This window comes from Coturnix japonica, chromosome 27 (genome assembly GCF_001577835.2).
Source record: "Coturnix japonica isolate 7356 chromosome 27, Coturnix japonica 2.1, whole genome shotgun sequence".
NCBI classification, from domain to species: Eukaryota; Metazoa; Chordata; class Aves; order Galliformes; family Phasianidae; genus Coturnix; species Coturnix japonica.
In genome coordinates, this window is record NC_029542.1 from 3,570,986 (window position 1) to 3,582,990 (window position 12,005).

The 12,005-nt window shown below is 58.9% G+C and overlaps 2 protein-coding genes across 3 annotated transcripts in view; both read left to right on the plus strand.

Annotated features, from left to right (window-relative positions):
- The first annotated feature begins 85 nt into the window (after nt 1–85).
- SOCS7 (suppressor of cytokine signaling 7) lies at nt 86–7,113 on the plus strand. 2 transcript variants are annotated; one of them, XM_015885974.2, is made up of 10 exons: nt 86–1,013; nt 2,240–2,304; nt 2,791–2,895; nt 3,387–3,488; nt 3,828–3,958; nt 4,466–4,634; nt 5,044–5,172; nt 6,288–6,423; nt 6,647–6,801; nt 6,881–7,113. In XM_015885974.2, exons 1-9 carry the CDS (start codon nt 220–222, stop codon nt 6,765–6,767), a joined length of 1,752 nt encoding a protein of 583 aa, XP_015741460.1. In that variant the 5' UTR covers nt 86–219; the 3' UTR covers nt 6,768–6,801; nt 6,881–7,113. The 2 variants fall into 2 exon arrangements, with proteins under 2 accessions (XP_015741460.1, XP_015741461.1); XM_015885975.2 differs by lacking the exon at nt 3,387–3,488.
- Nucleotides 7,114–9,744: 2,631 nt separating this feature from the next.
- ARHGAP23 (Rho GTPase activating protein 23) overlaps nt 9,745–12,005 on the plus strand; it is a 23,436-nt gene continuing 21,175 nt past the window's right edge. Inside the window, exon 1 of the mRNA XM_015885884.1 lies at nt 9,745–9,799. Within this exon, the coding sequence (XP_015741370.1) occupies nt 9,773–9,799 (27 nt within the window). The 5' untranslated portion in view covers nt 9,745–9,772. The remainder of the gene's footprint in view (nt 9,800–12,005) is intronic.

Consider the following 12,005-nt stretch of genomic DNA (forward strand, 5'->3'; position numbering starts at 1 on the left):
TAATAGGGGGAAACTGAGTCAGAGTGGGCGTGGCCTAATAGAGGATGTGGGCGGAGCCTGTTTGATCACGTGTTAAGAAGTAGGCGTGGCTAACACCGGAAGCGGGAGGCGTGGCCACGTGCTGTCTGGTACCGGAGGAGGGAGCGGCGTTGGCGGCGGGGCCGAGCGGGGGGCGGCGGGTCCGCTCCGCTCCCGGTTCATTATGAGGCGGCCGTAGCGATGCAACGAGACGGGGAGGCGGCGGCTGCGGCCTCTTACCGGGTGCTCAGCCGCCTGCTCGGTTATGGGGCCGGGCAGGAAACGGGAGCGGCGGGCGGCCCCGGTAACGGAGCGGTGGTTGTAGGGTTACAAGGCCCCGGTGGAGTGAGGCTGCCGGTACCCGCACCGGGAGGGGCCGCTCGGCCGCCGCCGCAGCTGATGGTGTTCAGGAATACGGCTGAGAACCGGACCGGGAACGAGGAGGAGGAGACAACGGGCGGCGGGGAGGGACCGGAGGGTGGAACCGAGCTGCTGTGCCCGCGGCATCGTTGTGTGTTAGAGCCTAAAGGGGCAACCGGAGCCGGTTATGGGCCGCCCGGGGGGCTGGAGCTGCAGCTGGCCGCCCTCGGGTTGAGGGCACCGGGAGCGAAAGGCCCCGCTGCGTGTCCGTGTGTCGGTCCGCCCGCTGCTGAAGAGACGAGCGACGCGCTGCTGGTGCTCGAAGCGTTGGAGCCCGATGAAACCGAGAGCTGCTCCGAGGATGAACCGGGCAGCCCCGCTCATAACGAATCGTTGGAGCCGCCCCGAGGAGCCACAGCAAGGAGAGCAGCGATGCCCGGCCCCGGTGCTGCGGGAGGAAGGAAGGGATCGCTGAGGGTTCGGCTCAGCCGCTTGTTCCGCACCAAGAGCTGCAGCGGAGGGTCGGTACCGGGGGATGGGAACGGAGGGAACCGGCGGGGAACGGAGCTGACGGGCTCGGCTCAAAGCCTGAGCGACGGCGGAGGGGCCCGGGGCCGCGGGCAGGAGGAGGGAAGGTACGGAACGGGATGGGGACATGAGGGGCTGAGCTGATGGGGTGGGAAGGGATGGATGGATGTGGGGCTGGAGGGGCCTTGGAGACCAGGGGGGAGCAGCTTATGGGGCATATGGGGGTCTATGTGCCCCTCATGTGGCTTATGGGGGTTCCCTGGGGGTCTCAGCTTTGTGCAATGCTTGGGATGATGCTGGGCTCGGTGCCTTCAGCAACACACAGTGCTCCATCCCTGCAGGTGGATGGGACCCTGTGCAGCCTGGCTTGGAGCTGGGTGGGCTGCGAGGTTCCTTCTGACCTCATTCACTTTAGGGTTCAGCTTCTGAGCTGCTCCAGCTCTGCACCCCATAGTGTCCCCCTGCTGTGGGGCTGCCATGGAGGGGCACAGCCTCCAGTCACCGCCTGGCACTGCCAACAGCTGCTCCCTTATCCCTTGCATCACACAGGGCACGTGGTTTGGCTCAGCAGTGCCCCATCCCAACAGGGTGCCCGTAATGACAACCTGTGATCAGTGGGATATTGCAATGCTGACATCAAGGGGGGGCACAAAAGCAGCAGCTCCATCACAGTCACGGAGCTGCTGTGCTTTTCCCTGGTCAGCACAGTGCTGCTGTTCTACCAAAGGTTACTTCAAGGTGCCTCGATGCAGCAGCTGCTGTGGTTCAAGGCTTGAGAAGAGGCAGAGCTTCTGCCCTAGAGCTCAGGGCTGTTCCTTGTGCTGCATTGTAAAGCTTCTATCTAAAAGCTTCATCCATGGGGCTGCTGTTCTTACAGCTCAGGGTTGATGCAGGTTTGACTGTGGTTCTATGGTCAGCTCACAGGTTTCTAAGTTGGGCTGAGCTGACCTTGTTTTATAGCCCGTCTCTATTGATGAGGTTTTATATATTGAGTTGGGTTCCCTCAGCTCCATGTGCCTGTGTTCATATGGTGTGTTTAAGGCACTCTCAGCTTGTTGTGAAACAGCTTCTTGGCTCCACCAACCACACTCACTTGGGGTTTTCTTCCTTAAGACTTGATTAATCACATAACCAGAGATTTGCTTAGCAGCAGGACGGGGCTCTGGCCTTGTTGCTTGGCTGTTCTACTTAAACCAGAGCTCCAGGGGTCGGATCAGCTCATGGTGTTGCCTCCAGGCTGGGTCCATTGTGCTCTCCCAGCCCTAAAGGATCAAATGAAGACCATTCATTCCCCCTCCATCCCCATCCACTCATTGTTTTCTATTTCCCACAGGAAACACAGACTGACAAGAACTCAAAGTGCCTTTTCCCCGGTTGTTTTCAGCCCCCTCTTCACAGGTAAGGAGTTGTAAGGGGTTGCACTTTGGTCTTGTGAATGGCAATGAGTGCTGCAGGGACATCCCTGTGTTCCATGTGTGTTCATTGGGCACATCAGGGCTGCTCAAAGCCAGGGCTGCTCCTGCTCTATCAGCTGGGAGATGGGATCTGTTCCTTCACCTGCTGGGCACCTCAGCATCTCTCAGCTTCATTTGCTCATCATACCTGGATCCATTTGGAAATGAAGGAGCATCTGCATGCACACACGTGTGTGCAGCCACACAGCCTTGGGGCAAAGCACCTGGGGTAACGACTGCACCTAAATACCCCTCTAATGATCCTAATGAATGGGCAGGGAGCTTTCACAGGCAGCAGGAGGAAGCTGAGTCAGTGTTGTCCTAATGCTGAGTGTCACGGCAGGTTGCAGGAGGTCGGGGAGCTGTTTTTGCTTATGGAGCTCGTGTATAGGGATAGCAATGCTCACAGTTCACCTCTGCCATCCTCCAGGTGAAACAGTGTCTCTGGTGGACGTGGACATCTCTCAACGAGGACTCAGCTCCCCTCACCCTCCGACTCCACCACCTCCTCCACGCCGAAGCCTCAGCCTGCTGGGTATGGGGTCCATTTGGGTGCTGCCCATAGGCTCTATTTGCTGCCCCACGGTGTTTCTTGCTGTTCTTCCACAGCATCAGCGTCTCTTATAGGTCCCTGCTGTGCTTCAGGCTTTGGGGAGGTGATGCCAGGAGCCCAATGTGGCTGCTGAGCATCCTTCTCTGTGCTCAGAATGAGGCAGCCCCAGCCAGCAGGTGCCCCACACATCCTATATGCCAGGGTAGCAAAACCTTCTATAGACACCTGCCTTGTGCTGCAGGCTGCATGCATGGATATAGCCAGGCTGGACAACTAACCCCTTTGCTCTAAGGGTGTGTGTGTATGTATGTATGCTGCTGGGCTGCTCTCAGAAGCTGCTGGAGCATCACAAGCTCCATCTCCGGTTCCTCTTGCAGTGCTTGGTGCCAGTTTGCTCGTCCCACCTTGCTGGCAGCGCAGAGCTTGCTTGCTTTCCTTTCTTCTGAATGCCTCTTGCCTCTGTTCTCTCCTAGATGATATCAGTGGGACGCTGCCTACATCTGTCCTAGTGGGTCCGATGGGGTCTTCCCTGCAGTCTTTCCCTCTGCCTCCGCCTCCTCCGCCCCACGCCCCAGGTCAGAGCAGCTCTAGGGCTTCCTATTCACTTCCCCTTTGGTTTCCAGTTTCCTGCCCTACAGGACCCAAAGGGCTTTAATTGCCCCTTTGTGTTGGGATGGGTTAATTCCTTCCTTTGGTGCTTTTCCCCTTCCCTCTAAGCTAACACAACAAACAGCAGGTGAAGGCTCTGAGTCATTTTGGAAGAGCTATTTGACACCTCCCAGTGCCCTTTATGAAGATGCTGTCCTGCTCTCTATCAGTCCTGCTTCCTCTTCTGCCTGCTGCATTGGGAACTGAGCACTCTGAGGTCTCAGCAGCTCAGCACTGACTGCATTGTGTTGTCCCTCCCTCTGCAGATGCCTTCCCACGGATCGTTCCCCTCCGACCAACAGAACCAGCACCCACCCAGCCCACCCCACACCTCCAGTGCCCGCTGTACCGCCCGGACTCGAGCAGCTTTGCAGCCAGCTTACGAGAGCTGGAGAAGGTGATATCTGCATGGGGAGATGTGGGGAGGGAAGGGCAGCGGGGCAGGGCTCTGTGTTTTGAATCGTGTCTTAAGGGGATGGAGTGATTTGGGTTGGAAGGGTTCGTCCTGTTCCAACCCTTACCCTGTGTAGGCTGCCCAGAGCTCCATCCCATCTGGGTATGGGAACCTGCAGAACAAGCCCATCTCACTCAGCCTTTCCTTAAAGGAGAGATGCTGCAGCCCTCTGAGAGCTGCTTCAGGAGCTGGTTGTGGGCATAGTGTTAAAGCAGGGCCTGAAAACACCCCTAGTGAGGTCCTGGGTGAGTCAAGGAGTGCATTATATGCTCCACATCTGGGTGGTAGATGCAATGGTGCTTTCCCATCCAGCAGCAATGAGTCCACGCTTGGGGTGAATGCAACCAGGAAATGAAAGTTAGGTCTAAAAGTGAATTAGTGAGAGCAAATGTTGGTTGTGCCTTCGGTCCTTCGTCACCAGCTGACGTGTGGTGTATCTCATCCCTGCAGTGCGGGTGGTATTGGGGACCAATGAACTGGGAGGACGCAGAGATGAAATTGAAGGGGAAACCAGATGGATCCTTCCTGGTACGGGACAGTTCTGACCCCCGTTACATCCTGAGCCTCAGCTTCCGATCGCAGGGCATCACCCACCACACCAGGATGGAGCACTACAGAGGTGAGGGTGGCTCTGGGATGCTCTAAGTCAAAGCTGTGCCCTTCCCTTTGCTCCAGCTTTGCGTGGTGCTGCCTGCATCCCTGGTGCAGTGTTTGTTTGTGCCCTGAATGGTGTTGAAGCTGAACGCTTTGGCTGCAGCTCCATAGCACACAAGTGCTGCTCCGTGGTGCAAGAAGCAGGCAGTGCCTGCTTGCATGCATGCAAGTGGTCTGGCCAGAGGCTTCAGCTTATGTTAGGGATCTGCGTGCAGCTAGGGGGCCTGCCTCCCTGCTCTGCATTGAATTTGCCATTCAAAGCATAACGTGCTCTATTTGAGGTTGCAGAGCTGGCTGGGGGGCTGTCACCCAACCTATGGGTGAGTGTGTATCTCCTGCAGCTCTATGGTGATGCAAAACTGTTCTGCTGGCAGGGACCTTCAGCCTGTGGTGCCATCCCAAGTTTGAAGATCGCTGCCAATCCGTGGTGGAGTTCATCAAGAGAGCCATCATGCACTCCAAAAATGGGAAGTTTCTCTATTTCCTCCGATCCAGGGTTCCAGGTGAGCATCACATCAAGTCCCAGGGGCAGCTCCTGCTGTGGGTGCAGACAGGAGCGTGTTGGGAGCATCCTGGGTTTGAGACAGAGAGCGGAGCTTGGAGGGAGGCTGGGAGGCATCTTAAGGTCTCTTCCCTTGAGAATAAGACCCTATGGGCTTCCCAGGGCTCTGGGCACATCTCTTAGTATCTCTTGCCATTGTGAGAGCCATCCTTGGGTGTAATGCTCTGTGCTGCTGCCAAAGCTTTCCTATGGGGGGGGTGCTGAGTTGTGCAGCTCCCTGTTGAGCCCATGAGTGTGTTGATTCTGCTCAAGGAGGGGATATTCCCTGTGCTGTGTCCCTGCTGTGCTGGCTGAGATCCCAAAGGCAAATTCCTTTCTAATAGGAGAGTCAGAATGGGGGGGGGGGGGTGGTCTTGGGGGGGGGGGAAATCCAGCCCTTGAATTGCTGGCTGTTCTTTGCTCTCTCTAAAGCTGGCTCACAGCTTTCTGAGCTGCCTGCAGCAGTTCTGAGCCCATCTTAGTGTGAAGAGCTTTCCCTTTTCTCCTTTCACTCTGTTGTCCTCAAGAGATGAGCCAGCAGGAGGATGGGGGGGTGGGAGGGGGGGGTGGAGCGTAACCAGCTTTGAATCAGTCTGTAAAGATGGATAAACCTTATGCAATGAATGAGCCCAGCTCCAAGAGATCCTTCCTGGTGCTGCTGCCCACCCCTTGTGCTCTGGGGCTCAATTGTTGCCCTTAAGTCATGGGGAGGGCATTGCTCCTTGCGTGGGGGGGGGGGTGGGCTGGCAATGGCTCTGCTTTCCCATTGTACCCAGCCTCGTGACCCCAGGAATGAGCAGCCCTCGTGCTGCCCAAACCCACAGCTTTGTTGTAATGCCTCAACAGAACCCTGCTATGGGGGGGTTGTGCAGAGCAGAGCCTACATGCTGCCTGCCCCCCCCCCACCATGCCTCTCCTTTTGGCTTTGCTCTGCATCCTTCTGAAGCCTGGTTGCATCTCAATGCAAAGTGATGCTTGGGGGGGAGGTGGGCACTGCATGGAGCTTCTGCTTCCTTTACAAACCACTTCAACACCCAACGTTACCTTTTGCTTTTTAACCCCCTCCCCCCCCTCAAGGTCTCCCTCCGACACCCGTCCAGCTCCTGTATCCCGTCTCCAGGTTCAGCAATGTTAAATCTCTCCAGCACCTTTGTCGCTTTCGGATCAGGCAGTTGGTCCGGATCGACCACATCCCTGAGCTGCCGCTGCCCAAGTGAGTCAATATGGAGCTATAGGTTGGGGATGGGGGAGGAGGGGGGGGGGTCCCATATCCCCCTCAATGCACAGCTATCAGCTGGGAGGGGGTGGGCTGCTCCCTTTGGCCTTTGGGATGGGGGGCACAGCTGAGCAGTGAGGTTTGCTGCCATGATTGGGGTGAGGAGGAGCAGTTCTGGTCACTACTCCCCCCTCAATCCCATATTCTCACCCCCTTCCAGGCCCCTCATCTCCTATATACGCAAGTTCTACTACTACGACCCTCAGGAGGAGGTGTACCTGTCATTAAAGGAGGCTCAGCTCATCTCCAGACAGAAACAAGATGCTGAATCCTCCACGTAGCGGGGCCACATCACCTTCCTTGCTGTCCCTGATGGTACGTTGTGCTCCCAGGGACCCCCCCCCAAAACAAAAAGGGGGTTGCTTTGTCCTTTACACTCTCTATCCCCCCCCAGGAATATGGTGATGCCATCCAGCCCCACCTTGGGCTGCAGTGGGGATGAGACCCACGAAGGTGCAGCTCTGCTTCCAAGGAGAGAAAAGAGGCTCCAACGTTCCCACCCACCCACCAAGCACAGCAGGAAGGGACCCCTGGCTTGGGGGGGGGGGTTGGGGAGGGGGCTCAGAGCCCCCATGGACTCCATGCAGAACCAAGAATGTCGTGGCACTATATAGGGACTTTTCAGAAGGTTTGGTTTTATTTTGTCATCTTCAGGTTTGGTTTTAATTTGGGGGGGGGTTATAGGTTGTTTTCTTGGGGTGGGGGGGTTATTTCAGCATGATGAAAAATGAGTTGGATTATATTTGCCTCCTTTAAGGGGGGCTTAACAGGATGAGCTCTGGGCATGGCGTGGGATCCAACCCCATGGCTGTCCTGTGTTATTGGGGGGGGGGGGTCGACAGAGCTGCCTATGGAGCAGGATCAAGCTGCCACCCCCCCGTCATTCCCATCATGGCAATCACCTCCATCCTCAGAGCAGCATTGAGAGTGCCCATTGTGCCCCTGTTGCCAAGTGCTGCTGCAAAGGGTGCTCAGCAAACCCCCCCCAACCCAACCTTGACTGTCACCTTCAGCCCTGGGCTGGGTTGATTGGGGGGGGGTCACATTTAGAAAGGATTGGCTTCCAGCTGAACCCAGAATGCAGATACCATTTCATGTGTGCGGCAACTGCTGGCTCTGTGCTGGGGGAGGGTTATTATGGCTGATAGCCCCCCCTTTATCCCCCCCCTCCCATTATTGCTGCGTCATCCTGGGGTACAACAGCTGCCCTGAGCTGCTTGGGGTGGAAGAGTCATGCTGTCACTATGGGGGGGGGCTGCACTATGGGAACCCCCAATAAGGCAGCAGGCCTGGGGTGGGGATTGAGTGGGGGGTATAACGTGCTTCATTTTCATCCATTTTTTTGGGGTTATTTTGTGTGTGTCTGTGCTTAATTTATTAAAATAGTCGCATATAATTTATTTTCTATGTATATTAAAGAGAAATAATGATTGAATGGTTAAAGAGATGGAAACCCAAGGCAGCCTTGGAAAGGGGGGGTGGCATTGTTATAGGGGGGGAGAATGATTGGTTTCAATGGGGTTTTTCTTGCCTAAAGCACAAATGCCTTTGGGTGTGTTTGGTTATTATGGGGGGGGGGGTGCGGGGGGGTCCTGTTTGGTATATATTTGTATTTATAGCATGTTGGGTTTGGGGTGGGGGGGGAGGTGAAGTGATGTGTGGGGTTTGGGGTCAGCTGTGTGAGTTTTTGTATGTAGGGGGGGGGGGGGGGAGATGAGGTTTGTGTTGTACTCTTTCTATTGTTGGTTGAAAAAAAGATTTTGGTGGGGGAGGTTTTGGGGTGTTTTTGAGGGGGGGGAAGTGGAGAGAGTTTGGGGTGGAATAAAGTGATGGAAATGGTGCTGGTGGTGCTGAGTTGGGTTAAGGGGGGGTTAAAGTGGGTCCTTGTGGGGTGGGGGGGGTCCCAGAGGATGGGGGAATCTGTGGGGATGAGGGCGGTCCCAAAGGTGGGGGGGGTCTGCTGGATGGGGATGGTCCTGCTCTGCCCCCCCCTCCCCCTTCTTTCCCGGAGCGCTTTGAACGCCCCCAGCTCTGCAAATCGAAACGGGGAGCGACAGAATGGGGCCGAGATGAGCGACACCGCCCCCCCCCTGAACCCCCCTCCCCCTTTTCCCGCAGTAAGTGGGGCCGCCCCCCAACCTTCCCCCCCACAACCATCCCTGTCACCCTTGAGCTTTCCCCTCCCCCCCCATAGTTCGGAGTGGGAATGGGGGGGGGAACCTGGGGGAAGCCCCTTTGGGGGGGGTGGGGGGGGCACATAGAGAGCCCTTTGTCCACGCTCTGCACAGAGGAGCCCCAATATGGCTGCGTCTCTCCGCCGGTTCGTGCCGTTCATTTGCATCTGAAAAGCGGCCCCCGCACAAAAGGAACGTTCCTCCCCCCACCCCCCGCTGATAAACGTGGGGGGGGGTCCCCGGCTTTGGGGTGGGGGGGGGGAGTTTGGGGGGATATTCCGTCCTAGGAGGGGGATGTGGGGAAACTGAGGCAGCGTGGGGTTGTACAGCGGGACATTGGGATGCGCTATGGGGCTGTGCAATGGGAAATGAAGGCGTGCTGTGGGGCTGTGTAGATGCCCCCCTCCTCAATTTGGGACGGGGTGCCCCCATTGGGCATTAATATTTACCCTATGGGGCAGAAAGGCTTTAGCATCGCATCTATAGGGCCACGACCCCACTGCGTGCAGCTGTGGGGCTGGGAGAGGGGGGTACCCAGAGCCCCATATGGGTTGGAGGTGTTTGGCCCACCCTATAGGGATGGGGTGGCTGTGGGGCCAAGTGTGGGGTTGTGTAGCCGTATTGTGTTGTGCGAAGGGAAACTGAGGCACAATGTGGGGCTGTGGAGAGGGAAAGGGAGGGGATGGAGAGTGCGGGAAGGGGTTTGTAGGGGAAGGAGGCGTGGGGGATGGGATGGGGTGGGATGGGTGAGCATTAGGAAGGATGGAGGAGGAATGGAAGGGCTGGATTTTGGATGGAGCTCAAGGAGGATGAGGAGGAAGGGAGATGGATGATGGAGCAGAGGAGGAAGGACGCCGGCGTTCGTAGGGTGCGGGCAGGAAGGGAGGGGGGAGATGAAGAGGAGGGGTAGGTGGGGGATCGAGGCGGAGATGGAGGGTGGATGCGGGGAAGGGCGGGGCGCGGTGGCGGGCTCCGGGTGGGCCGGCGGCCCCTCCCCGCCGCTCAGATGACGCCGCTGCCGGATGCGCCGGGCGGGCGAGACAAGTTCCCGACGTGGGCGACGAGACGGAGAACGGCAGGCTCCGGGAGTGGTACAGTACCGGTACCGGCACATGGCACCGAGCGACCCTATGGAGCAGGTGGGGCGAGGACGACCGGAGCGGGGCGCGGCGGGACGGGGCCGGGTGGCGGAGCCCACCCCGGGGCCGGGCCGAACCGGGACGGGTCGTTGTCGTCCATCCGCTGCCCGCGTGTTCCTATCCGGCGCTCCACCGCGCGCTCGGAACCTCCCCCCCGCCGCAGCCCTCAGTTCACGTCGGCCCCACTTGACGGCATCGTTCCCCGGCAGCGCCGGCCCACGAGTGGATCCAAGGTGTTGGGTGGCGTCCGCACCCTCGCGTGGGAGGGTGGGTGGGTGGTGGGGATGCGGGGTCGGGTCCCGTTTTCGCAGAGGATCCCTTTGCATCCAGGTGTGTGCGACGGGGGCGGTGGGAGGATCGCGAACAGCCGGGGTATGGCGGAGGGGCGTCCGCCCTGTGGGGTGCGGAGAAGGTGGGAGGGGAGGGGGGGCTTTATGGGAGCGGCGTCGTTGACTTCCCCAACATCTGTCCCGTTGTTATCTCCCAGCCAACGGCCTCTGGGCTCCGTTCCGTTGCCGTGTGCGGGTGCTGCCGGGGGGGGGGAGATGCCGACGCGTCCAGCCCCAGCATTGAGGAGAGGGGGTCTATAACCCACCCTACGCCTTGCGGTTCTCCTCTGATCCAGACGCTTGACCCCCGTGCCCCCCTCGTACCCATCCCAGGCCCCAGGGGCTCCACGCACCGGCGAGCTTTTGTTGCACGTTGGGGCCGGCTGCTGTGCCCCCCCTGATCAGCCCATTCGTCAGCGAGGGGTTGTGGCTGCGGCATGTTGCGATTGGCCGTGGATGAGGTGCCCCCCCCCCCAGATGGGCAACGCGGTCTGGCGTTGATAGCCCCTTCCGGGGGCTGCGGGCACCCACCCCCCTCCAGTCCTCACCCCCCCTCACACCTCGCAGCTTGCAAGTGCAGAGAGCTGGCCGAGCGGCAGCGTGAGCCCCCCCCCCATTCCCCCCCTATCGGAGCGAGGGCAGTAGGGATGGTGGCATATGGGGCTACCGGGTATCTTGTGGAACCCGACCACCCTTCCCCTGCGGGGGTGTCCGAGCTGCCCACACGCTCCGCCCCACAACCGCGGTGGGTGCGGGCCGGATGGCCCCACTATGGTTTGCCGTGGGGGGGGGGGTGATGAGGTGGTCGCCCTCGCCTCTCGTTTGCTGACCTCAAAATGGCTCCGTGCTGCGGAGCTGCGGGGGGAGAGGGGCTGCGTGCTGCGGATGGGCAGCAGCCCCAGCGACCCCCCCCTTTCCACCAAGCACGTATATAGGGGTCGCTCCAAACCTATTGGGCACAGCTGCCGCACGGGCTAGCTGTGCCCCCCACCGCCATCCAGCTCCCTGCCCTCGGTTGCTTTTTCTTTGTTAATTCATAGGATTAGGTTGAAATATAATCATTAATAATAGCCGCCCAGAGCTCGATCCACCCGACCCCCCCCCCCCCCCTTTTTCCATTTGTCTGGAGCCGGCTCACGCGGGGAGAGGCCGCTTGCCTGGGGGGGGTCAGTTCCGGGGTCGCAGCCGCGGATGCTCAGCGGCTCCACTGCTTGCTGCTGCGGGTGGGTGGAATTAGGGGCACATGATAGCGGGGGGAAGGGGAGATCGCCCTGTGATGCCGTTGCTGAATGGTGTTTGAGCCGGAGGGAGGGGGGATTTGGGGCGTATCTCTATTGAATGGGGGCGCCACCCCTCCTCTTCACTCGTGCCGGGTGGGGCCGGAGAGACAAAGAGGCGTGGGCATGGGGGGGCACGGTGGGTGTTGCGGTGCCACCATTGTGCTCTGGAGCCACATGGGAATATGGGCCAGGACCCCCCGCCCACCCACCCCTCTTGTGCTTCTCATGCCCTGAGTGCCAACTGTGGGGATGGGGCGGGGCTGCAGAACGATGTGACCCATAAACAGAGGACACCCGGATGGGTGGTTAATCTGCTGAGTTGTGGGGGTGGGGCTGATCCATTGCTTCCTTGGGATGGCTGCAATGGGTCGGGGGTGCCCCCCCCCCTCCATCACATGGCTCTATCCTCGTTTTGCAGTCTGCTTTGGTGCTCTCCTATGGAAGTGCTGTAGGTATGTGCTGGGAGGAAGGGAGGGCAGCTGATACCTCATTGGGGGGGGATTCAGGGTTGCTGGGGGTGGCACAGAGAGCAAGCCTTATTGCTGCCCTCCCCCACCCACATGCATCTATCGTGTGGTTGATGACGGACAAGGAGCT